The sequence below is a fragment of the Manduca sexta genome, chromosome 28 (genome assembly GCF_014839805.1).
Source record: "Manduca sexta isolate Smith_Timp_Sample1 chromosome 28, JHU_Msex_v1.0, whole genome shotgun sequence".
Classification (NCBI taxonomy): domain Eukaryota; kingdom Metazoa; phylum Arthropoda; class Insecta; order Lepidoptera; family Sphingidae; genus Manduca; species Manduca sexta.
In genome coordinates this window covers 17,229,435-17,253,061 of record NC_051142.1, presented here as the reverse complement: position 1 = coordinate 17,253,061, position 23,627 = coordinate 17,229,435, and the positions used below count along the sequence as shown (strand labels likewise).

The following is a 23,627-nucleotide window of genomic DNA, read 5'->3' as shown; positions in this document are numbered from 1 at the left end:
AGTTGGAATCTTTTTATTTTGGTCGGGTAATGAATTCAGGTTGACAACGAGAAATCGCAACAAACATTTTCCAGGCGTGGCTTATTATGTTAAAACTGATTTTTATAAATAAAATAGTATAAAAGTGGATACAAAACCGACAGAAAAGGAAGATAAGTAATACCAATGTGGGCTAAAAGCAGCATATTGTAGCAAAAAGTGTGACATTCAAGTGATTCTTATAAGGGCGTTGACAAAGTTTCATAAAATAATCATGTACGGCCGCAAAACACCATCCACATATCGATCCACACCATCTGTTTATTCACATTATACTGGAAAGTAAGTACTTTATACACTAATATAAAATTCCTATAAGAAATCTTAGTGACACGAGCCAAATGCGCTGTTTACATTTTGTCATGAATTTTAAGTTAGGAAAAAGCACTTAACGTATATCTCTGTAAGTAGGTTTCATTAGAGAGGTGAAGTTATAATTTATTTTCAGTAATGCTATATACACAAATTAACAATCCCAGAAAAACAACTCCTTTGTTGGATCGAAAAACTGACGTATTTTCATGGATCAATGTTAGAAGCTGCTTATATTAAGGTAGCCTGATCTGTGCATTAGAAATAGACTAATGGGACAAAAAAAAATACATATAAGATCTTTAATGTGGCATCTCATAGATTTGGGTCTGTGAATTGACTTCCATGTTATGTGAAACAAAAATATGCAAATTTTTTGAATTCATAGAATAAATTTATTTTATATTGATAGTCCTATAGCATTATGGTATGGAATACACATGGTAACTAGTGGGCGCACCAATTGCCCCTTTACCTTCTCCTTTGGGGGTAAAAGGTGTGAATATGTAGACACGGAAGGTTTTGTTATCTTTTAAAATATGTCTGCTTGACTAATTTTGTTTTGTTCTGGTTATAAAACAATTTTTCGCAAATATTAATGATTAAATAATTACTATAATTTGACCAACAAATCAAGTAACTTGCCAATGTCACCTGTCCATTATCAACTAGTTTTTGTGCATAGCTCTTCCTTTATTAGTTTTTCAGTAAGCATAGCAGTGTCAAATCATTACTTCTCATCATTATCATAAGTATGGTAATCTAGAATTAAATTCAACTGTATGTCAAATTCTTCTATTTAATAATTACTGGCTTTAAGTTTAATAAAAATTTAAATGTCTTCAAATTTTAAGTTATAATATTAGCAGTATTATATTCTTTTCCAAGATAAAATGTTGCTGTTTTCTCCTCTATAAGAGATAATTATTTTAATAATAATACTTTGTAGATCATCAACAAATCTACGTTCAGCCAAGTCGGTGAGATCTCTGCGAGTGCCATGGTACCAGAAACCCATCCTGCATGATGCTGTTGTCCTGGATCTACAGAGGGGTTCTCTGCTCACCGCATGTTTGTCTTTGGTATGTAAATATAAAAAATGCATAATTTCTCCAATTTTAGTACAGGACAATTTAGTAAGACATTGTTGATTTTTTAAACAAATGCAGTTTGACACAAAATAATATATAACAATCACACAATGATTAGTAACCCCATGCTAAGATATTTATGTATCAACTATAAGAGATCTTATCACATACAATTCAGGTCTATACCAAATAATATGTATAATGCACATAAACAATATAATAATGTGTTGTAGTATCGGGAATATATCCCTCTCAGTAGTAGAGGAGGCCCGTGCTCAGCAGTGGGCAAGTATATACTACAGGGCTGATATTATTATTATCAGGAATAAACCGTTAGTCACTCTGCCACAATAGTTTTGTCATCTATAGAACTGTGCTCTGGTAAAGTCACTCCTAGACTTCAGTTAATATCCATTATGCAAGAACTATATATTGTTATGGAGTTAATGTATTTAGCTGAAGAGTTTGTTTGCATGCATTAATATTAGAAACTACTGATTTCCCAAATTTTTTGCACTAAAAGTGCGCTACAGTAATTCTGAGTGCTATATGCTATGTTATATCCCTGGCAATTATAAAGAAGGACTTTTATCCAGGAAAATCCATTTCACCCAGAGCCATGAACAAAAGCTACTCTATTAATTTATTTGGTAAGCACACTAGCAGCTATACAGTTGATGGGTGTGTATCATATAGATTTATATTAATATCAAGTCTATTTCTAAAAGCATTCAGTGAAGGTGCCATGACAAGTGTGTTTATGTTATAAATGTTAAGTAAAACATTTCCATTCCAGTTCATATCGCTGTTCTCGTTCGCGCAAAGCATATTCGATCTGTACTGCCTGTACATGGCGACGCCCGGGTTCCACCACACCGGATATTACGTCATCAGCTTTCAGTTTGTGTACGTAGGCAGCCCACCAGGTGAGTTGTTTACATATCTCTAGTTACGTTACTTTGCTGACTATATTGAATAGTGAGAGATTATTTCTTGTTAGATGATGTTGAATGTACATATTGCATTGAATAAGTATTGCATAATGAAAGCTAGAGTGTCTAGGTTCGGTGAGATTAGCAAAATTCATGAGTAATTAAATTATGTTTATTGTTATCGCAGAAAAGTTTTGAAAATAGATCAATCAAAATACGCAAGTTTTGCGGTTAGACTATTTTAATATAAAGGTATCAATTTATTTCGGCTGTTAGTCATCTAAAAATATATCTTATTTCCAGTGCGCAATGTCCTTATTGTGTTCTCGCTGTTCTCCTGGCTTGGGTCGATTGCTGTTCTGTTCACGAGCATTGTGCTTGTCAATGCACTAAGAAAGGTAATTATTAATTTCACACCTTTCCATTAGTTTGATTATTAAAAACTCAAATACTTTGACCACAAATTATTACTTACTAAAAGACTGAATGGTTTTAAATACTTTTTTTTTCTCTATCTTCTTCTGTAACTTGAGAGTGTTGGATGAGCAACCTTTGATCATTAATTTTAAGGATTACCTTATAATGTGTAGTGCACACATTCTTTCACATATATTCACAAATTTTTTAGAGCATTGTGATGTCTTTCGTATAATTGTTGAATGTATTAAAGAAGTTATTTTTTATTGCTTTTCTGAGTTCCATCATTCACCATCATTTGGATTATGTAAAACCCATAGCATATTCAAATAGATTTATATGGATAAACATTGTAATTTTTGATTGTTTTGGGTTTTTTTTAATAAGTGGGACTTTGTTGACCATGGCAGGGAAAATAATTGTTAAATTATACTTTTTGTTAAATACGCACACAAATTTGTAAAATTGTTTCATCATCTGTTCACGCCGCCACCACAGTTAGTAGCGCAGGGTAAAAATAAGGTACACACCATTAACCTAATTTAAACAGTCAAAGCCATTTATAAAAGTAAGTTATATGGAAAATGACTTGATTATGTTACTTTTCGTTTCGACATTATAAATCTTAATACATATAATTCTAGTTTTTTATAAATGGCTTTAACTCTGTTGTCATTGAGCTTTTTCACTGTTTTGTTATTTTCTTCATTTTCGTTGCTGGGTGTTGTGTTATTTGACTTGTATTATGTTTGGACAATTTTTACCCTTTTTGTGTATAGTGTAACTGCCTTGATGTGACAAAAATAAGTTATTTCAATATACTTATTACTTAATTTGTTACTAAGCGATGTCTCATCATCTCATCTCATTCATCGTCTGTCAGAATATATTGCATCACCAGTCATAGTATATCATCACCAGAATAGAATGCGGTTCCCAGTCTTCAGTAACTACCAAAGATAATCGTAAATTTTCTTTTAATTTCACAGGAACACGAAAAACGCATAGTACCATGGTTATACACCTTCGGCGTTTTTATTCTTTTCCGCCTAGTAGCTTTCATATTCGCGTCCATAGTTAACGATATGATATTCGCTTACAACGTCATCATGTGTCTATGCTGGATCGTATTCTGCATCGCCGGTGTCTATGGATGGCTGTTGGTCTACAGTCTATACCTCGAGTTGGCGGATTTAACCAAGTTGGAGGATTTGGCACATTTGAGAGTGAGTTGTTTTCCGAAAAACTATATTTGTAGTGGTCTTTCGTGTTTCTAGATTGTGTACTGTTTGCTTATTAGCTAGCTGGCTTGTTAGCTCAGTTACTATTTTAGAATAGTAACAGTTTTTAAACTAATTTAAATTAATATACGAGAAATAATTATTATGATTATTTAATGTTTATTTATAAATCTAGAAAAACACTATCTTTGCCGACGCCTACAAAACACTTATCTTAGTTTTTTTTTTTAACTATGAACAACAATATTCATATTAAACTTGTATTCTTTAGATGGGCACAATGGCGTCAATAAACGCATCGCTGGCCGGCTCGCGTCCCACCACGCCGCACAGCACCGTCTCGACGATGCCGGCGTCGCAGATTTGATGCCACGACCCGGCGCCAGAGAACGCCGAAGAGTGCGTGCCACTCAACCAGAGCATAGAGACTCCCGTGTGAATCGCAAGTCTTTATTTCACCACCGGTTAATAATCGTTAATGTCATCATCGATCATATAATGTCAACACAAATTTCATCACCAGTCAGAATTCATCACTGTACTCTAAGATTGTCATTTCAGTTTGTATACGTCATCACTTGTCAGTACATACCTTAGTCAATGTATGAAATAACTGAATATGACAAATTATTGTCCATCACGTCACCAGTCAGATATAATCATTCAGACCTTAAATATAGAAATACTATGGTCATGTTACTTTCGCACAATTTCATAACTATTAGAGGTTTAAGCTAAACTTAATGAACCTAGTTGGTAATCCCTTATTCCTTTGTACGGGGCTGGACTGCAATGACATCATGTTGGGCTATTGCGGATTGGGCGTTTGCTATTGCCTTTTTAGTAGTAGGCAAAGTGTATCAAAATTAAGGGTCATGTCACGCACGAAGACGCGTCCCACCACCTTTTGAGCTGGGGTGTTGCGGAGTTTCGTGGGGTAAGGGGGATCTAAGCACTCTTCCCGATGTTAAATTTTTAACGAAAGTAGTGTGGCGTGTCTTCTTGGATGAAATGTTCTATAGCGAAGATGGTCTGATAACCGCGATGTTAAAATTAAGGCTTGATCTAAAACCACTTGGTGTGACTGACAATGGATTTTAACTTGTATTTCTTTCATATTTATGCACCATATTTGCATTCGTTTTGTATATTACAAGTTATGTCACGTACTTACTGATGACGTAGAAATAAATTGTTTTTTTTTTGTTATGTTTAAATCGAAATAGATTTATCACACGCAATGATAATGGGAATCTCTTAGATTATAAAAACATTATGTGAAATTGGTAAGGAGAATTAATTATACAAAATGTTTTTGTTACTAAAACAAATATAAGACACTAAGGGTGGCGAACTTTTCATGGTAAACGTGCCTTTATTAAAAATATTAATAATAATAAGGCCTGTAAGGTACCATCTAGGACTAGTTTTATCTATCCGTTTTTTTATGACCCATCTATGTTTTTGTTTTTTTTTTATCGGGGCTCGACAAAATGACTTCACAGCCATGATGTTAAGCGAAGTGAGCCCAAAGAAAGATACATATACAATGATTGGCATATTTTCGCGTGCCCGAATTATTTTGTTCTATGCCATTAACACTGTTCTGGAGTGGCGACCACGAACCGGACGCTGCGTAGGCAGGGTCCCTACGAGATGGACCGACGATCTGGTGAGGGTTGCCGGAGTCCGATGGATGAGGGCGGCCTAGAACAGGTCTCTGTGGCGCTCAATGGGGGAGGCCTATGTCCAGCAGTGGACAATTCCCGGCTGAAACAATGATGATGATGCCACTGGCACGCATGCCATTGGTTCGCCATCCCTGCTCTATATAATATACTAGCGACCCGCCCCGGCTTTGCACGGATGCAATGCTGACTATTTAATGGATGTTATTATTATAAATATAAACCTTCCTCTTGAATCACTTTATCTATTAAAAAAAACCGCATCAAAATCCGTTGCGTAGTTTTAAAGATTAAAGCACACATAGGAACAGAGAAAGCGACTTTGTTTTATACTATGTAGTGATGATTATATATAAAAGAACAGATATGTAATGTATAAAATATGATTTAAAAAAACTATAATGTTGCAGTTTGTATAATTAATTATACGGAAAAGACAATTATGTTTATGACAAAAACACCAATAACATAGTTTTAAGTTTATATTTTAATGCGCCCTTATTTTGTTAAGATTTCCGTCCGATTAATTTAGTTGTATAAGTTGTAGCTGATTATTTTATAAAGTATTTTTAATATCTCACGAAACGTGTAAGCAAACATTTCGCCATAAACTTTCATAGTACTTCTCGATCATATTTCTTACGTAATCTTAAACTAAATATTGCTCTTTTCAACAATATATATTTATATTGCCTATAAGTTCTATTTTGAATCTTTATTGACTTTATATCATGTTTTTCATAACTTAAACTCGAATATATAAAATGTAACGCATACTCGCTATGTCTGAGTGTCATTTTTGTCGAAATACTTTACGGAAAGTATTTAATTTTACAAATAGTTGAATGTATTGTGCCTATAAAACATTCGGAACACCGTACTTAGTGCCTTCATGTTAGTGCCTGTTTGAATTATACCTTAAGATCTAGATGTAAATGTTTACTTTTGCTTATAACTCATGCTATATATAATTACCAACCTACCTATTATAGGTGGTCTCTTAATTCCTGTAATCATAAGTATCAGTGGCGAAGGATGAAATTTTCCGAAAAGGCACCCGACATAACTTACAAGTTCTAATTATATGCACCCAAGCGGTCTGGAAATCGTTGTAATGATGATCAGATTTTACATAGATTACGAAAGGGTTTCGTTACAAATCGGGAAATATGGACCCTTCGCGCCTGTTCATATTAATAAAGAAAATATCTGAAGAAGTAAATGTTTACCGTCCGATAGTTATATGATCGACATTACTAATATAATCGATAAAAATAACTCCGGAATAATAAGCATTTAGGTCTGAACCGGCCATTGCAGAGTATTATTAGAGTTCGAGGCCGTCTAGTGTAGAAACTAATCGTGGTAGCGATGTGGTGGATGATGGTAATTGACAACGGAAACTGATGTTCTTAGTGGTCTAGTAGGAAACATCATTAATAATGAAGAACCTAAAAACCATTAGGGATGTAATGTTCTGCGCTAGTTGCAATAATTTAGACTATCTGTCTGAATTTTACCCCAGAACATCTGTACCTATCTTCACTAATATTAAACTACAAAAAAAAAAACTGAATTTACTAGTCAATTGACTGGCGAATTAGTAAGTTAACTAAAATTGAATATTTTATTGCTACATATATTTTTGTACTAAAATCCACTACACTGCTATCGCTGAATAAGTATATTCTTTAAGTATTTCTTTTTGCAAGTATTTACTTAGTAACTGCACGTACGAAAAGTTTGCATTTATTTCTCTTAGTTCACGTAGTTATTTAGAAGGTTCATCTTTACAATCCTCTAACACTATGGGGCCCAATTGATCAATTCGAGTGAACTTTACTTATTTCTATATTTTGTAAGTTTATCCAGTCATGTTTAATGCCGGCGCCACACACAGACAAATATTTGAACAAACAATTTGACACACATTTGAACACCGTTCCAAATTTAAATTTTTATAGCTTTTACTTTTAGGTTTCCATATAATCGATTCTCAGTCAAGCAACTCGATAACTTTGAACGCTTTGATGTGTGGTCGAAAAACCGATACGGAATGGCAAATACGCAAACATTTAAACAAACTTTGCACAAATACGCAAATACCCGTGCCACACATGAGTTCAAACAAGTGTTAAAATAATTTTGCTATGTGTGGCGCCTGCATAAGGCTTACTTGTACAGTTAAGTGGGTCGATATATATGTACTACGTAGATCTGACGTTTCGGACACTCGTATTCAACTGAAGTGTACTGCAATCAGGTATTATTTTACTGATACTCTATTTAAGCGCTTTAGCACTGCATTTTTAAAGTTTCGTGAGACGACGATTGATGTTTTAGTGCTGCAGCGAACTTTAGTACTGACTCCAGATTTTGAACAAATAGTTTATATGGAAGTTTCGTGTCTATAAAATATACGTCAATGGTTAATTGTGATATTTACCATTACGAAGATTATTTGTGCCCCACATTGCGCGATGTTATTTTAAAAAGACTACAATACTTTTTTTATCGATTTTGACAGTTGGAGCATTTGGAGTTATACGATTGTGTGGATGCACCATTGACACATTTTATGCAATTTTTTCTTTATTACAAGTTGTGAACTGAATATTATAAGGATTTTCTATAAAATGGACATAAAATGTTACCGGTATTGGTAAGTCAGTATGAAAAATAAGTTGGGTATTTTGATTGCTTTTCTTTGTATGATAAAAGGGGCGACTTGAAGCCGAGTGAGAAAAAAAATGTTCAAATATTTGACACAATGTATGTAATAAGTATCAAGAATGGGCAATGATACTCTAGAATGCAACTATTGTATTTTTTTGTATTAAAAACTCAATGTTTCTGTTTGTAAGACATGTATAAAATTGAAGAAAGTACTGATTGTTAGTAGGAAACCGTCCAATATATTTTATATGTAATATTTTATCTTGTGTACGTGAAATAAAAATTACTCAGTATTATGTTTTTTATTTAACTTTATATTTTTGACGTTTGATATATATTTAAGTTTTGAATAAAAATAACAATATCGATACATTAGCCACACTCGAGAGTGTTACAATAAGTATCGATATTTTTAACTTTTAATTTATGAAGTTTGTGTAAGGTTGGTCACTCAGGTTTTTTTTTCAAAGTATACCCAATTACAGTCCTCAAAATATTGAACATCAATGCTAACACAACTTTATATATAGACAAAAAGTATGTCATAGAAATTATCCTACCACAAACTATCGATACTCGGAAAGATACCTTATGAATACTTAGCATCGAAAGTATAGAGTTCATAGAGCGTGGGGACAAAAAGAATTGCGTATTTTAAATCGATAGAATTTTTTTTTATATAGATTTGATTTATTCCCACAATACCCATGTTTTTAAATGTTAATATTTTTAAGAAACTGTATACAGGGATTTTAACTCATAAAAACAAAATTATTTATAAGAAATGCTTTTATTACAACAATTTTACATAAATGTACATAATATAGATTCTCTATACATTTTCACGATGACTTTGCTACGTAAATGCAAGTTATGTCCGAGTTTTATTTCAACAATATATTACTGTGAAATCAACAATCAAAATTGTTTATTTTAGAACAATATTATTTTATTTCGAAAAAAATATTTGCAGGTATTTATTTATTAAATGTTTTTCCAAATGTACAGACAAATAGTAAATGTAATATTTCATTCAGAACATATTAAGTAGTCTGTATCAATAAAATTCGTTATTTATAATACCGAGTTACTTTCCAAAAAATTATATTGTACTCCTGCTATTACTGTGATACTTTAATATACATTCAACTATCGTTATTATTATTTCTAGAAAGCTTGTGTAAAATAACCCGGTACAAATAACTTCATACCAGTACATTTCTTTGGAACTTCACAAAATCATTAAAAACTTAAAAAAATAAATTCAACCATACTTAAATAATATCGATTTGATATTTAACACTTAAAAGGATTTTAAATTGTATAAAAATAACAACGATTACAGTCCGGAATAAAAATTGTTTATAACGGAAACAAACAGGATTACATATGTATGAGAGTCCGAATTACCGCAGTTTCTAATAAACGAACCTAAACGGTTTTCTATCCATCGCAGAAATTGACCAATCAGAACAGTTCTTTTTGACGTACTTACAAATGCCTTATTCTGATTGGCTTATTCTTGATATCGGATGGAAAATTAAGATTGTGATAGTATATTGAAAACGGCCGTTAATAGGTACCAACTAGCGATTTGTCTATTTCTAGCGCTTGGAAGCAGAGTAAAAACGCTGTGCGTCCAGATTGTATGAATATTAAACCCACCATTTTTACTTAATTGCTGGATATTATAACCAGACAGCGTACATTATAGACCTTTGTGATTCAAATCTCTGATATTGATGGCGAGCGGCCTGATTATGTCGAGTCATCTGATTGTAAAAAAATGTAAAATATTTATTATGCTTTGGAAGTATTGATCGATATTGGATTACATATTATAAAAAGTCTGTCCCGCATAAAGTAACCGTGGTAAGACATTGTGATATATGGAAACTATATGTACTTCACAACATGGCTATGTGAAAAAAACAGTCGAAAATCCTAACAAAATCGATTTAGCTTTGATACATAATTTCTTGATGCTATCAAGCAAGGAGCTACAAACAAAGATTATAAGTTTGCTGGCTTGCAAATAAGCTGGTAGTATGTTCAACAATTTTGTAACATACTATCCACATTAACTTGTAAAACCGATTTAGATAAAATGTTTACTATCAAAAATCTTTTATCTCCATTATGGATTTATACTATTACCTTATCCAGAGTGGGGTAAAGACAGGTAAAGTAGTATGAAAAGCTAGTATAATTAGCTATGTACAATGTACAAACTCACAAAATACCTTTTCAAGCTCTCAGGAAAATTTTTGGCCCTTTCACACTTTGAATTAGAAAATGACACAATCAGTGTCTGTCAACTAAACAAACGAAGCCATACGGCGTATCTTGTGTTTAGCATTATATTTCCGGCTCTGAGGCGACCTCGTTCTTATAGGTAATCAATGTGCGGTACCAACTTAAGGCCTAAATAGTATACGCTCAAAAGTCCCTTGTCTTCTAGTTTGTTTTACCATACGATAGTGTGAAAGAAGCCAGAACTAACTACCCTTCATCAAATATCACTTGTGATTTGCGTTACAACAGTGTCGCCATCTATCGTAAGCTTTATAAAAACACGTTACAATGTTAAAAACAAAAACTCGCCAATAGATGGCGTCAATAATACTCCGTTCAGAGAGGAGTACAAAATGGTGCAAGTATCAAATTACGAATTAATTAGAGAAATTTTTGACAAGTAATATTATATTCCTTGATTAATTCGCCACGCGCCTTTTGAAACATGTTGCAGTAATGAATTGATTCAATTTTAAGAAATTGACTGAATATCAGGATATTAAACGAAAATTCACTTCACACTTCATTCATATTTTAGTTTAACAATATATAAAAAACATACTGAAAAAGCTTGGTACTTGCACCACTTACAAATACCCAATTAGATTTTTGCACTATTGAAGTGAAAATTATAATCGTGAAACGTATCAAAATATAATAAAACGGACTCAGATCTGTCATATCACATTATTAGTTTATCTACGCCCTGATACCTCGAATTCTACAGTTGTACCCAGTAGATGGCTATTATCTAACATAAGTGAGTGTTATGTATATTACCTCTGCGTACTGAGAACGTGGCAAAAAACACACTCCCTGTCGTTTTATTCTGATTGGTTGATAGACTATCACGTGACAGACGCAATGATCGCTCGACCAATCACAAACATCAAAATTAAACGACATGGACTTACGAGTATTTTGAGACATTCTAAGGCGGCTGTGAAAAAAAGGCGTAATGTTATGAATATAAATACTTTATCCCCATATTTAACTTATATAGTTGTTGTTTTATTACTATTACGATATGAATTGAGTTCAACTATGACCCATATCAGGCACGCAATGCTACCCCAAAATATTTAAACATTTTTTCAATAGTTGTTAGAAATAACGAATCGGACGCACTAAACTAATAATGTTAGATATTATTTTGATCAAAATTTTCACTTCACAAGTAGCGATTTGGAAAACGAAAATACATTAATGTTAAAAATATTTACTCCTGTTATCAAGTATTAAAACAGTGTGGCTGCTTACGAATCGCTAGCTAATTATTACAAGGTGCAACGTTAATTTTACTTTTGTTGCAAAAAGTAGACAATTTTATTTTGATGGTAAAAATTTTAAAAGACAATAACTCATGGTTATTGGACAGTTTCACTCAAAAATACTTAGAATGATGTGATATATATAATTCAATTTGCACATCAAATATGACATAGAACCTTGTAATGATAAGCCAGCGATGTTTATGTTTACAACATAAACTAGCGTACTATATATATTGAATATACAGCATGTTGCTTTAAGTGGGGACATTATTATACAGGGAGATCAGTTTGTAAATTACCAAAGTAATTCAATTAATTTTAGTCAAAATCACATAACTAGCAGCCACCCTGTATATGTCACTTATCTAACTCTCCAAGCCGTGGTGTTTCCTTTTGATCCTAGCATAGGGTCCAATGTCAGGGTCCATGACGAAGTCGTACAGCACAGAGGACCAGCTGTTGTGTTGAGGTAGATTGTCGTAAAATTCAGCCGCTATGCGTTTCACCTAAAACAATTGTATTTGTTATTACTCTTATTAATCAATAAATGAACATACACTTGCATAAATGCGAAAGATTTTGAGTATATTTGGATGTTTACAATTGACACAGAAAACACTGAACGAATTTGGATGAAACTTGGCAGATAGGCAGACATGTTCAAAATTAACATACTCTTTGAATATTTGTAAATGAAAACTATAACGAATTTTATTTCAGTGAACTACGATAAGTACTCAATATAAACATACATTTTAGAATGGAGCCATGACTCTATGGTCTTTAGATATAACGTTGGTCATCACCAAAAAAATAAATATAAACACATAACATAAAAAAAATATATATTATGGAGGGCACGGCGAATTAGTCTCTCTGCACCTGATGGTGAGTGAAGAGATGCCCAAAAACATGTCGACGGGCAAGAGATATACATCCGTAGACGATCGGCAGTCATGCCGTTTTGCTCCATTGCTACTTCACACTCCGCTTTAAGGACATCAAGTTATAACTTGCAATTTTATTTATATCCCAAGAAATAGTTTTACTGGCACCCAAACTAGGTTAACCTGTATTTTAGGTGACAGTGATCCTCCACAAGTATAATATTGGCTAAGATATAATTTGGGATTCATATCTATATGCATAACAATAATAGGTAAGTAAATACAATACAATAAATACATCGCATTCTTGATAAAATAATGACCTATTTCGAAATTGTTAATTTGTTACAGTCGTCGGAAAACGATTTTTTGGTTGCTACCTTTTTTTTTGAAGTTTCTATAAAATTGAGCTTATTAAAGATAGGTAAAAAATGAAACCCATAGCATGAAAAAAAGGGAAAAACTAAAAGGTCGCAAACAGAAATTGGTTGTTTGACGATTCCCACAAATGGCAATTTTGGAATGGGTCACTATTTTATTAAGAGTGAGATCATAAATGCATACCTCTGGCAGCCTCCTGCCCGGCACGGCCGGGAAGTCGTGGTGTTCGTTGTGGTAGCCCACGTTGAACGTGATCCAGTTCAGCGGCCCGTAGTACGAGTACGTCTCGAACCCTTTGCGGAACATGTAGTGCTCGGAGATGAAGTGGCCTGGAAAAGATGTTACAATTAAACTTCAAGCGAAAGAAAATATTATTTTACAATTTTCGGACAACAATAGATAATGCATGCATTGTGATTAACTAAATGTTTATTATAAATGTCCACAGTTAAAAATAAAATTTCTTATGTATACGTGAATGTTAGACATCAAAATAAAATTATAAATAATTGTGATAAAATCCGTAAATAGTTTTATTTCAAAAATAAAATTATTCAATTTAAATAAAGGATGTATATAATATGTGGTATCTATTTAATAAAAAGTTATTTCTGTGTTATAACCTTTTTGATGTTTTGTTCTTAAAAGATATGATAGTGTTGTGTAGAATACATGAGTTCTCGATGGAATGGCTTTTTCTTGCATAGCAAAAAAAAGCCGCAAGCAAACACCTAGTAATCAATATAGCCCCTTACAGAAAAGGTAATTAATTTATAACATCAATACAAAAATATAAAGTAAAATAATCAAAACCCAAATAAACTATTTATGATACTCAAATTATTATAATATGCTATAAAATACTATACACATGAGTTTATTTATTAAATTATTTAGTCTTTCTCACCAGCAACTGGATGCACACCCATCGCCATCAGAGATCCGAACACCAGATATCCGAGTACTTTCCAACCTGGAGTAATAACAGATATTGAACAAAGTTAATCGATTCTCATAGACTAATGTATCAATTAACCAACTTGGTAGCCCGTTTTTTTTTAACTTTAACATTTGTAATTAAAGAAGACATAAAGAACACAATCATCCCCCACAAATACTTTTATTTCTTCTGCTCGGCCAATATAATGACATTCGAACATCGAATAGTTAGAGATACAACCACAAATTACTTATTTAAATTTAAATATAAATTTAAGACCAATGCCTGGGTCCGTGCGCCTTTAATTCAATAACTTTATTCTTTTGTTTAGTAATGCGTACCAGTTGTCCATTCCTTTTGATTAAAGTAAACCTACACAAGCACTCACCGAACAACTTGACAACAATAGCGTCGAAGAACAGCTGAATGATCAGATTGATCAGCTCCAGCGGCGTGGGCGGCTTCGGTCGGACCATCAGCGGCCGCAGCGCGTAGAAGAACGGCTGCAGGAACAGCCACAGCACCTTCCCGCCCGTCGTGCAGAACAACTTCGCTTCGAGCAGGGTCGGCAGGTCAGTGTCTATCACTTCGTCACCTTGGTACTGTGGATGAAATATATAATTATCAGCCCTGTATTGTCTATTATTATTGTCCGCACTAGGCCACCACGCTGGCCTAGTGCGGATTGGTAGACTTCACACACCCTCAAAATTTCTATAGAGAACTTTTCTGGTATTCAGGTTTCCTCACAAAGTTTTCCTTCACTGATGATTATAGAAAAGCCGGAGGTGCGTGCCCATGGGTTTTGAACCTGCGGACCTGTCGGCAGTCCGTACCACAATTAACTAGGCTATCGTCGTTTACGATATGCAATAGTACAAGCTAAAGGCTAGCTTCCAACCTAAGAATAGAATTTACGCGGAACTGCGAATAAAAGTTAATAAACATAATAGGCTTACCCTATGATGTTCCAGATGGTACTTCTTGAAGCTGATAGATATGGGTATGCCTATGGGAAGATTCGCGAAGAAACCAAACAGTCGGTTGTGCATCGGCCTGTTGTGCCCGAACGCGAGGTTGTGCGCGATCTCGTGGATTGCTGCAAAGAAGTTAAATAATTTACCCTCGTTCTGTCCAGTTCATATTCCTATTTAGCGCACACAACTTTTTTATATGGAGTTTTAAACAGGCCGTTATAATTATGTTGTCTGGCAAGGGGTAATCGTCTCTCGTCAGTCGACACTATTTAGACTCCAATCTACTCCGATTACCATCAGGTGCAGTTGCTTTGCCCAATTAAAAAAAAATATATGACAATATTACTGCTCATATGAGCCATTCACCCTATTTCGCTCGCCATCATGTGCAGTTTGATCACTTTGTCATACCTAATTAAAAAAAAACTCATGACTAAAGGAATGCTCATATGAGCCATCTACGTGTGCCATTATTTAAAGTGTAAAAAAAATAATAATACAATTGCTCGTCCAATGCTAAGATATATCGTCGGCCCATAACAAAAGAAAAAAATTATAATCGTACAGGCAGCAATCTTTCAGGAACCAGTGCATGAACACTGCTGCTTGACGGCAGAAAGAAACAAAGCTGACCATCCACGCAGACTCGTATAAGGGAATTCAACAAAAATATAGTTTCTCTGAGGAAAATGTTCAGGAATTTCCCTGCTATCGGCTATTCAATACATTTATTGACACACGGCATTCGGTATGCTGATGTCATGAAGGTCACATGTACGTACATAGAATATTGCATAATTAGATTTAGTGCGCTAATGAATAACAATGTACGGTTTATGTAGATGTTTTTAATATTTGAATGATAAGGTCTGCTTGGTAACTACGAATATAACTATTTTAGTACTTATTTAGGTTGCTTATGAAAGTAAATTATCTATATATATAAAAATGAATTCCTAATTCCCTTGATCACGCCATCACGCGTGAACGGCTGGACCGATTTCACAATTTTTTTGTTGTTGTTTGTTATTGTCAGTAGAAGGTTCTTATGAAAGAAAAAAATCAAACAATTGCGCGGAAAATTAGAAAATTTAACGAAAATATCAATTTCATATAACTGTCAATTGTTTGAAAGAACTGTCAGCGACTGACAGAATGCGCGCTGCAAATTCATAATTAAGACGGGACAAGGTCTGTGGGGTCAGCTAGTAATAAATATTTACACTACCCTCTCCAGGGTTAGGTTAGGTTTCGCGCCATTATGAATAGGCAGAGGTTTACGCTTCGACCAGGACATCCATTTTTCCCCATGTTTCCCGTTCGATGTTGCGATAAAGGGTGATCCTATCGCAATATCGGGCACAAATTCCAGATTACGGGCTAATACTGAGCAGAAAAATATCACTGCCCTAATAGGACGGAAAAATCTTGCTCGTTGTAGGATATAGTTTATATCCGCCATAATAGCCCACGTAAGTGTGTAGCGTTCCGAGATCAGCCTGTGTATATCCGGTTCCAACAGGCCGGAATAATTGTGTCAACTGCCGAGGGGTAATCATTTCTCGTCAGTCGACAATCTTTTGAACCGCACTTCATTTACCATCAGGAGCAGAAGGGTCCGTTTGCCGTGACCTTGCAAAAAAATGAAGATACCCATATCGTAAGATGTTTTTATTACATAGATACGTTGTCCGAGCCCAATAATGGCGAGACGAAAGCAAGGTAATTGCCCGACATTCACTTAGTCAACCTCCAACCACTGTCGCGACTAGTCAGCTTACTAAGTTTTTGTATTTTTATAAATAAAATGACTTCCTGTGTTTTTAGACGATGTTTAAATTATACTCCAACTGTGAATGAAAAAAACGTTTCATTTCATACGTTAGTAATAAGTATACATTATTCAACTTATTTTTTTAACTAATAAATGCATTTTAATCGACTGTCATGGCGACGGGGCGGTTGACGCTCGGGTTCATTCGGGTCCACTCGGGCACACTCGGGCCGTATCAATGCGAATTGCTAGGGCTAACTATAGTAAATACTGCGCTGTTTTTATGTGAAATTTTGTTAGAGTATGACGCGTCTATTTGAAAACGTCATTGCCCATATCGACTTTTGATTACAAAACCTTACCCTAGATTCAAACCTGCTTAGAGTGCCGTCAGTCGTGATTACACCGCTATCTCTTATTGATGCATTATGATATCGTACAAGTGTTTTTATCGCTGTTTACATAAATTATGATAAAATGTCTACTCATAGTTTGGGTGTAAGTTTGTTTGTTGTTTATCTATCGCGCGGAGGGCTAGGTCCGGCGGGTTTATGTAGGTGAGTAATATTGTGGTCTTTGAATTCGTTAACTGATTATGTAGATTGTTTAATTCTCTTAAGGAAAGACAATAAATAGAACAGTTCAAACAATATTATTGCATGAATGATCTTATGCTGGTGGTTGGATATATTTTATATCCGCCCTTATAGCGACCACCGTACACAAGGAGTTAAAACCCGCCTTAGTGGCCCACGTAAACGTGTCCTGTTTTGGAATAGGCAAGTGTATATCCGGTTGCAACAGGCCGACATAATTGTGTCGACTGTCGAGGGGTAATCATCTCTCGTCAGTCACCATTCTATTGGACCCCACTCCATTCACCATCAGGTTCAGTTTCGAACAGTGCCGGGCCCGCATAAAAAAAACAATACGATTTAAGACAACAATATATGGAAAGCGAAGACATGGTTAAACCCACTGTCACCGCGTCGTAATTTTAACTCAATCGTAAATAACAATTGAAGACGCATAATATCATTCCTAGAGAGCACACTTAAATTGTAAGTGAAGTTTGAGGAAAATTACAATACTTATGTCTCAATCGTTGTTATCGCACTCATTATAAAACTCTAGTGTATTGTTATTCCAATACTTACATTCACTATCTAATCTAGTGAAAACCACCGGCATTTTTAACACGCTTTTATTAGCTTGGGTTGTATCTATGTATGTATGTAACGGAATCTTTGAGCTCAATTTTCACCAATTTCCAGAAATCTGATTAATTTGAAACTTTACACAAGTATCAAGGACCGATGACAATGCAATAATTTGATAAGAGTTTCCCATTATCCTTATTAGGACCGCCAGGATTAATAAATTCTTTTATAGATCCGCCGTGAAAGAGTAAAAGAGATAGAGCTAGCGCGCGATCTGCGCATGCCTGCGGTTTCGGACTTACTCGGGCACTAGGCACAGCACAACGGAGGCCGAAACGTTTTCAGTATAGTTGCGTTCTCACCTTCTTCATTCCTTATACATGCGTATCATCCTTATGATGAGCCTAATACTCGCAAATTACTGTATCTAATATTCATATAATATGATAACCTCGACTTACAAAAGGGTTCTTAATCACAACGAAATAATCAGAACATAAATTTTAATCTATTTATTTTACGGAACAAAATTTGGTAAGCAGTAAAGCTTTGAAATTACCGTCGGTAAAGAAGTAATTTAATACGATCAAAAATTTGTAATTAGAAAGTCTTATTGATTAAAATACAAACAACTAATAGGGATTAAAAATCAAACTAAAAATGAAAAATAAATAATAATTTAAAAATCTAAAAAACACGCTTTTATTGCTAATCGAACTAAAAGGAGAAAATAATTTCTAAGTACAAAGAATTTATATTGCAGTAGTAGAAGGTTGAAGGATCAATCATAGTTAAGTACCTGAAAATAAAATTATAATAAACTTGAAGTTATTAACAGAATAATTTAACTCAGAGTAAAAAGCGTGGGGTGCATTTTACTTCGTTTTCATAATTCTCCTCTTATAGATAGTAGCCAATAGAATGATTATAATACATACTATATCAAGCACCCACGCTTTTTACTCTGAGTTAAATTATTCTGTTAATAACTTCAAGTTTATTATAATTTTATTTTGAGGTACTTAACTATGATTGATCCTTCAACCTTCTACTACTGTAATATAAATTCTTTGTACCTAGAAATTATTTTCTCCTTTTTATTTCGTTTAGCAATAAAAGCGTGTTTCTTTTTAACTATTTTATGCGTCTGAACGAGCCGAACTCTTTTAATGCGTTACATATGAACATTTACAAAGCTATCCTAGGGCCGCAGTTAAGATGTCTGTCTACAATTGTTAACGCCAATAGAAAATAAAAAGCTATAAATCTGTCTCTGGGATATGTCTATTTTTAACCGACTTTAAAAAAAGGGGTGGGGGTTCTAATTTCCACTGTATTTTTTTTATATTTATTACCTCAGATTTTATTTTGTGTATCGGACCCCGCCGTCAATCCCGGGGGAAACCAGCGAACGGTATACTGGAAAATCCCGGATTAACGACTGCAGGGTCCTGAAGGAAAGTTGGAAGGAGATATCTGGGGGAAAGAAAGGAACCCTCTTCGAATGAGCGGAGGGAAGACCAGGAAATGTTCGTGGGAATAGGCCTGTGTGAATCTGCTCGTTCTCCAACACCATGGATCCGTCACCAGAGCCACAATTAATGCAAAAAGCATATTCCATTTCGTATCCGTTATTGATGCCAGGTAAATTGTTACATCAGTTCACAAAGTCCAGAAATCACAGCCAGTGTATGTCGATATCGTAATTAATCGCACAGATTCTTTATAATAGCCGAATCGTCAATGATATAGTGAGAGTCAGAGAATTATAATATATTATATGGAAAGTGAGAGTCTAGTTTATTTGTCTCTGATAAGTGAAGTGTGAGTGACATTAAATTGAATTGAAAAACGAAGTAAGAATTAGGGATACTACTCGACTAGATTCTGGATCGCTTATATCGATCATTTATACAAAAATCGATTTTATTCAACATAGGGTTATTTTTGTTCGGAAAATATTTAGCAGGACCCTTATCCCGGAAAATCGTTCACACGGGCGGATCCGATAGTAATTTAATATGGAGAGAGTTTGAGGCCCCCGGGTGGAGGGAGAGAGAAGAACGCTACTTTTTATATGTATAATTCATAAATATTTTGTACGACAGAAAAATAAATGTTAAAAAGGAATATTTTTTAATATAAATGTTACAATATCTAGTAACAGATCATGAGTGAATAGGCAATGCTCATAGAACAATTTTGCATCAAAAAAAAAATCAAGTAAAGATCACATAAGGTGTATAAAAAAATAATCATACAATGAAAAAAATAAAGTAATTAATTGCTCTTGCAAAATATAATCATGATATGGATTTACGAATTCTGATAACGACGCTGTAGATATCACACGATGATTTTGCTTAATTGTGTATTTTTTTGTTTTCCTTTCTAACACAACATATCATGTTTGTCACGTGTGTATAATCTTTAACATTATTGTCCATCCAGATGATTATATTGCATCCCTATCGAATTTATCGATGTATTATCATTTTATCGCGTGCGAGTTGTAGGTTTAATCATTTTAATTATATTCAAGGTTTTGTCAACTTAATGCGTTAGAAACCTAACCTTGTTTATGTTATTTGTTTGTGGTTTTGATAGTAGAAATATTTTCGATATTTGTTAATAGTGGCATAAAAATGTCCAAGTTTTCGATTAACATATAGCTATTTTTTTTCTCCCGAAAAACTGCAGTGATACTTTTGTGTCGGGAATGTTTTTCTACCCTATTCGGATCCGGTTAAAACAAGATTATTGCATATCATAACTTAGGATACTTAGTACCGCAGGTGTCAGTTTGACGAGCTTTGTGGATTAGGGGCGTTTGAAGAATTCCGTGGCATCCCTGGACTGTCGTAAGAGGGGACTAATACGGGCCATCGGAGAACCGCGGGCGGCCGGCAGGGGCACGTTCTTCGCGAAAAAATCGATGGGCACTTCAATTCGCTTCATGTAACCTTCTTCTTCTCTCTCAAAATTTTCCGAAAGGTAACCCGTCACAACATATAGGTATTAATGTTCATAAATGCGATCTGCAATTCGTTCTGATGACAATTACATTCTACAGAAATTCTACATGACCGGAAGCCGGCGGAAATCTGGTTATATGGACGCTTCGTCACTAACGTGGCAGCTTCACCAATAGTGTAGTGGAGGTTTTATAGTTAATGTCCAACCGTGGCTCTTTATGAATGCGAACTAGCTAAGTTAACATGGCAACTTCGCCAATAGTGTAGTAGAGGTATTACAGTTTATACCCAATCGTAGCACTTTATGAATGCGAACTAGCTCCTAAGTTATACAACAAGTAATAACTACTCACCCAACATAAGCGAGTGGTTGATAACGCCGCCGAAGCAGTACGCCACGACCAGCGTCGCCGGCCAGCTGAGATGCTGCACAATCGGCATCATGATAAACTGCGTCAGCACCATAGCCGTCACCACCCATTTGAACAGAGGGTCGTATCCGAACAGCTTCTTGATTTGAGGGTATTTTTCTGTAACAAGAGAGAGATTTTAAAATTAAACTACTTTTCGGATTTTATCGCGGTTTTTTATATTTTGGTTTTCTCCCGACGTTTCGAAGACTTTCCAGCGTTCATGGTCACGGGGGGACTGAAATACCGCCCAAAAAAGTAGTTTAATTTTAATGTCTAACATTTGCGTAAACATAAGAAATCATTAAGACAGAGAGTTTTTAAATTTTGCAATGTTTTGGGTTTTGTTTCCGCAGTGAAAGATTGCATGTCTCCAACGTGAACACGATGATTCCTTCCTGCTTAACTTTGTAAACTTGTTGAATAGGTTGCTATAAAATATACAATTATCATATGCTAAGGACAAAGTCGCAACTAACGCTCCCACATTTCGTCCTAACTTAATATACAATTTTACTCGTATAGCAAAATTCTCATCGAATTTACATGCTTCATTTCGCATGTATAAAACAGAATCCGCTATTTTTCAACTTGAACACCTTTCTTCAGCCCTTTGAAGTCCAATGCTGAACATAGACTTTCCCTAAAGATTTCCATGACAACCTTTTAGGAGCGTTCTATATTACCCGTACCATTTCGAAAACAGTAAAATTATATATTTTGTAAATAAATAAACAAAAGAAATACGGGTAACTTCTAGAATAAAGGCTTAGGGATTATGTATGACTGAATTTCCTAGCCGAATTTCGGCAACGGCAGCCAATCTTAACGGAGATCAGCCAGGTAAGCAGGAGATATTATAGAGCACAAGTGTGTGCGCAATACACAGATGCACTGTTCATTCCTTCACTTTCATGTCTTACATCTACGCAGTCTTTATCTATTAATACAATGTTCCTATATCTTCTGTTCCTTTACTTTCATAGTCCGATGAGACGGCAATCCGACATGACCGGAGAGAATCATATCAGCACTCCATACTACAGACATGACATCGATAAAAAACATTACTCATACATATTTATCAGTTTGTAATCTAGATCAATTCAGCAAATTTTACGCGGCATGCGGCAACATTATCCGCTGATATTTTATCATCGGTTTCCTGCAATGAGTTGTAACCTCTAAGTGATTACGTAATATTTATATACCATATATACGATTAATCTTAATACCTTATCCCATACTAAAATACAGTGAGGCCGTTATAAAATTAGTCACAATACCGGCTGCCTGTAACTTCAGTCATCCGCTAGTGCCCTAAAGAGTATGTTCGAAGAGCGACCATGACCTTTATGTTGGCTCGCCAGTATTGCTCGTTGATGGATAACCTATATACCATGGTTTTTTGAGAAGACGACACCGGCTCGCGGCAGAGTTGATTGAAAATTGCCGCGACGCGCTAAACTTTGAAAACTAACTGTTTAACTTGTATCACAAACATCGAGCTGTAAGTAAAACCGATGCTATCTTTACCGCGAGATTATAGCTCGCTCGTCGCACACCCTTTATGATAGCTTCATCGGCAATCGTGACAACTTCGTCGGCCATGATCAAGCGGCCGTACTGTACAACTTATGAATATAGGGTGTTTACCGCAACAACCGCAGCGGAAAATTATAGAAGCAAATATTCGTTCGAATATGTGTCCATATTGTTAGTGTCGCGTTTTTTAAGTATTAGTCAGGTTAACTTATGTCGCTTATGATCCGAAAATAAAAACCTATTTGATAAAAATATTTAAATATTTATACCTAAACATTTTTATCAAATAGGTTCCGCTAAATGGATTAGGTTAAAATTTTACTGACATATTCTCGTTTTACGATTAATATAATATCAACAACCTTTAGTAGTACATTAAATCTTAGATAATTGTAAATTTGTATAAGAGGAAGGCAACGTGAGCGCACTGCACCTGATTGTAAGTTAATGAATCGAGACGAATGTCCGCAGGTTCAAAACACATCTCTGAATTTCTACAATCATGTGTGTATTCTTTGTGAATTATCGCCTGCTTTAACGATGAAGGAAAACATCGTGAGGAAACCTACATACTTTAGAATTTCTCTATAAGAATTTAGAAGGTGTGTAAAGT

General features: G+C 34.7%; 2 protein-coding genes across 2 annotated transcripts in view; one reads left to right on the top strand and one right to left on the bottom strand.

The window, feature by feature from the left end:
* Positions 1 to 27: 27 nt before the first annotated feature.
* On the top strand, positions 28 to 8,689 carry LOC115456216. The gene is made up of 6 exons (XM_030185182.2): positions 28 to 321; positions 1,301 to 1,433; positions 2,239 to 2,368; positions 2,678 to 2,772; positions 3,781 to 4,017; positions 4,304 to 8,689. The coding sequence occupies exons 1-6, from the start codon at positions 254 to 256 to the stop codon at positions 4,397 to 4,399; spliced, it is 759 nt and encodes a 252-aa protein (XP_030041042.1). The 5' UTR covers positions 28 to 253; the 3' UTR covers positions 4,400 to 8,689.
* Positions 8,690 to 9,170: 481 nt separating this feature from the next.
* LOC115456248 (sphingolipid delta(4)-desaturase DES1) overlaps positions 9,171 to 23,627 on the bottom strand; it is a 28,236-nt gene continuing 13,779 nt past the window's right edge. The window contains exons 2-7 of the mRNA XM_030185235.2: positions 21,413 to 21,589; positions 15,133 to 15,272; positions 14,562 to 14,775; positions 14,141 to 14,206; positions 13,417 to 13,562; positions 9,171 to 12,471 (exon numbers count right to left, since the gene is read on the bottom strand). Of these exons, the coding sequence (XP_030041095.1) occupies positions 12,331 to 12,471; positions 13,417 to 13,562; positions 14,141 to 14,206; positions 14,562 to 14,775; positions 15,133 to 15,272; positions 21,413 to 21,589 (884 nt within the window). The 3' untranslated portion in view covers positions 9,171 to 12,330. The remainder of the gene's footprint in view (positions 12,472 to 13,416; positions 13,563 to 14,140; positions 14,207 to 14,561; positions 14,776 to 15,132; positions 15,273 to 21,412; positions 21,590 to 23,627) is intronic.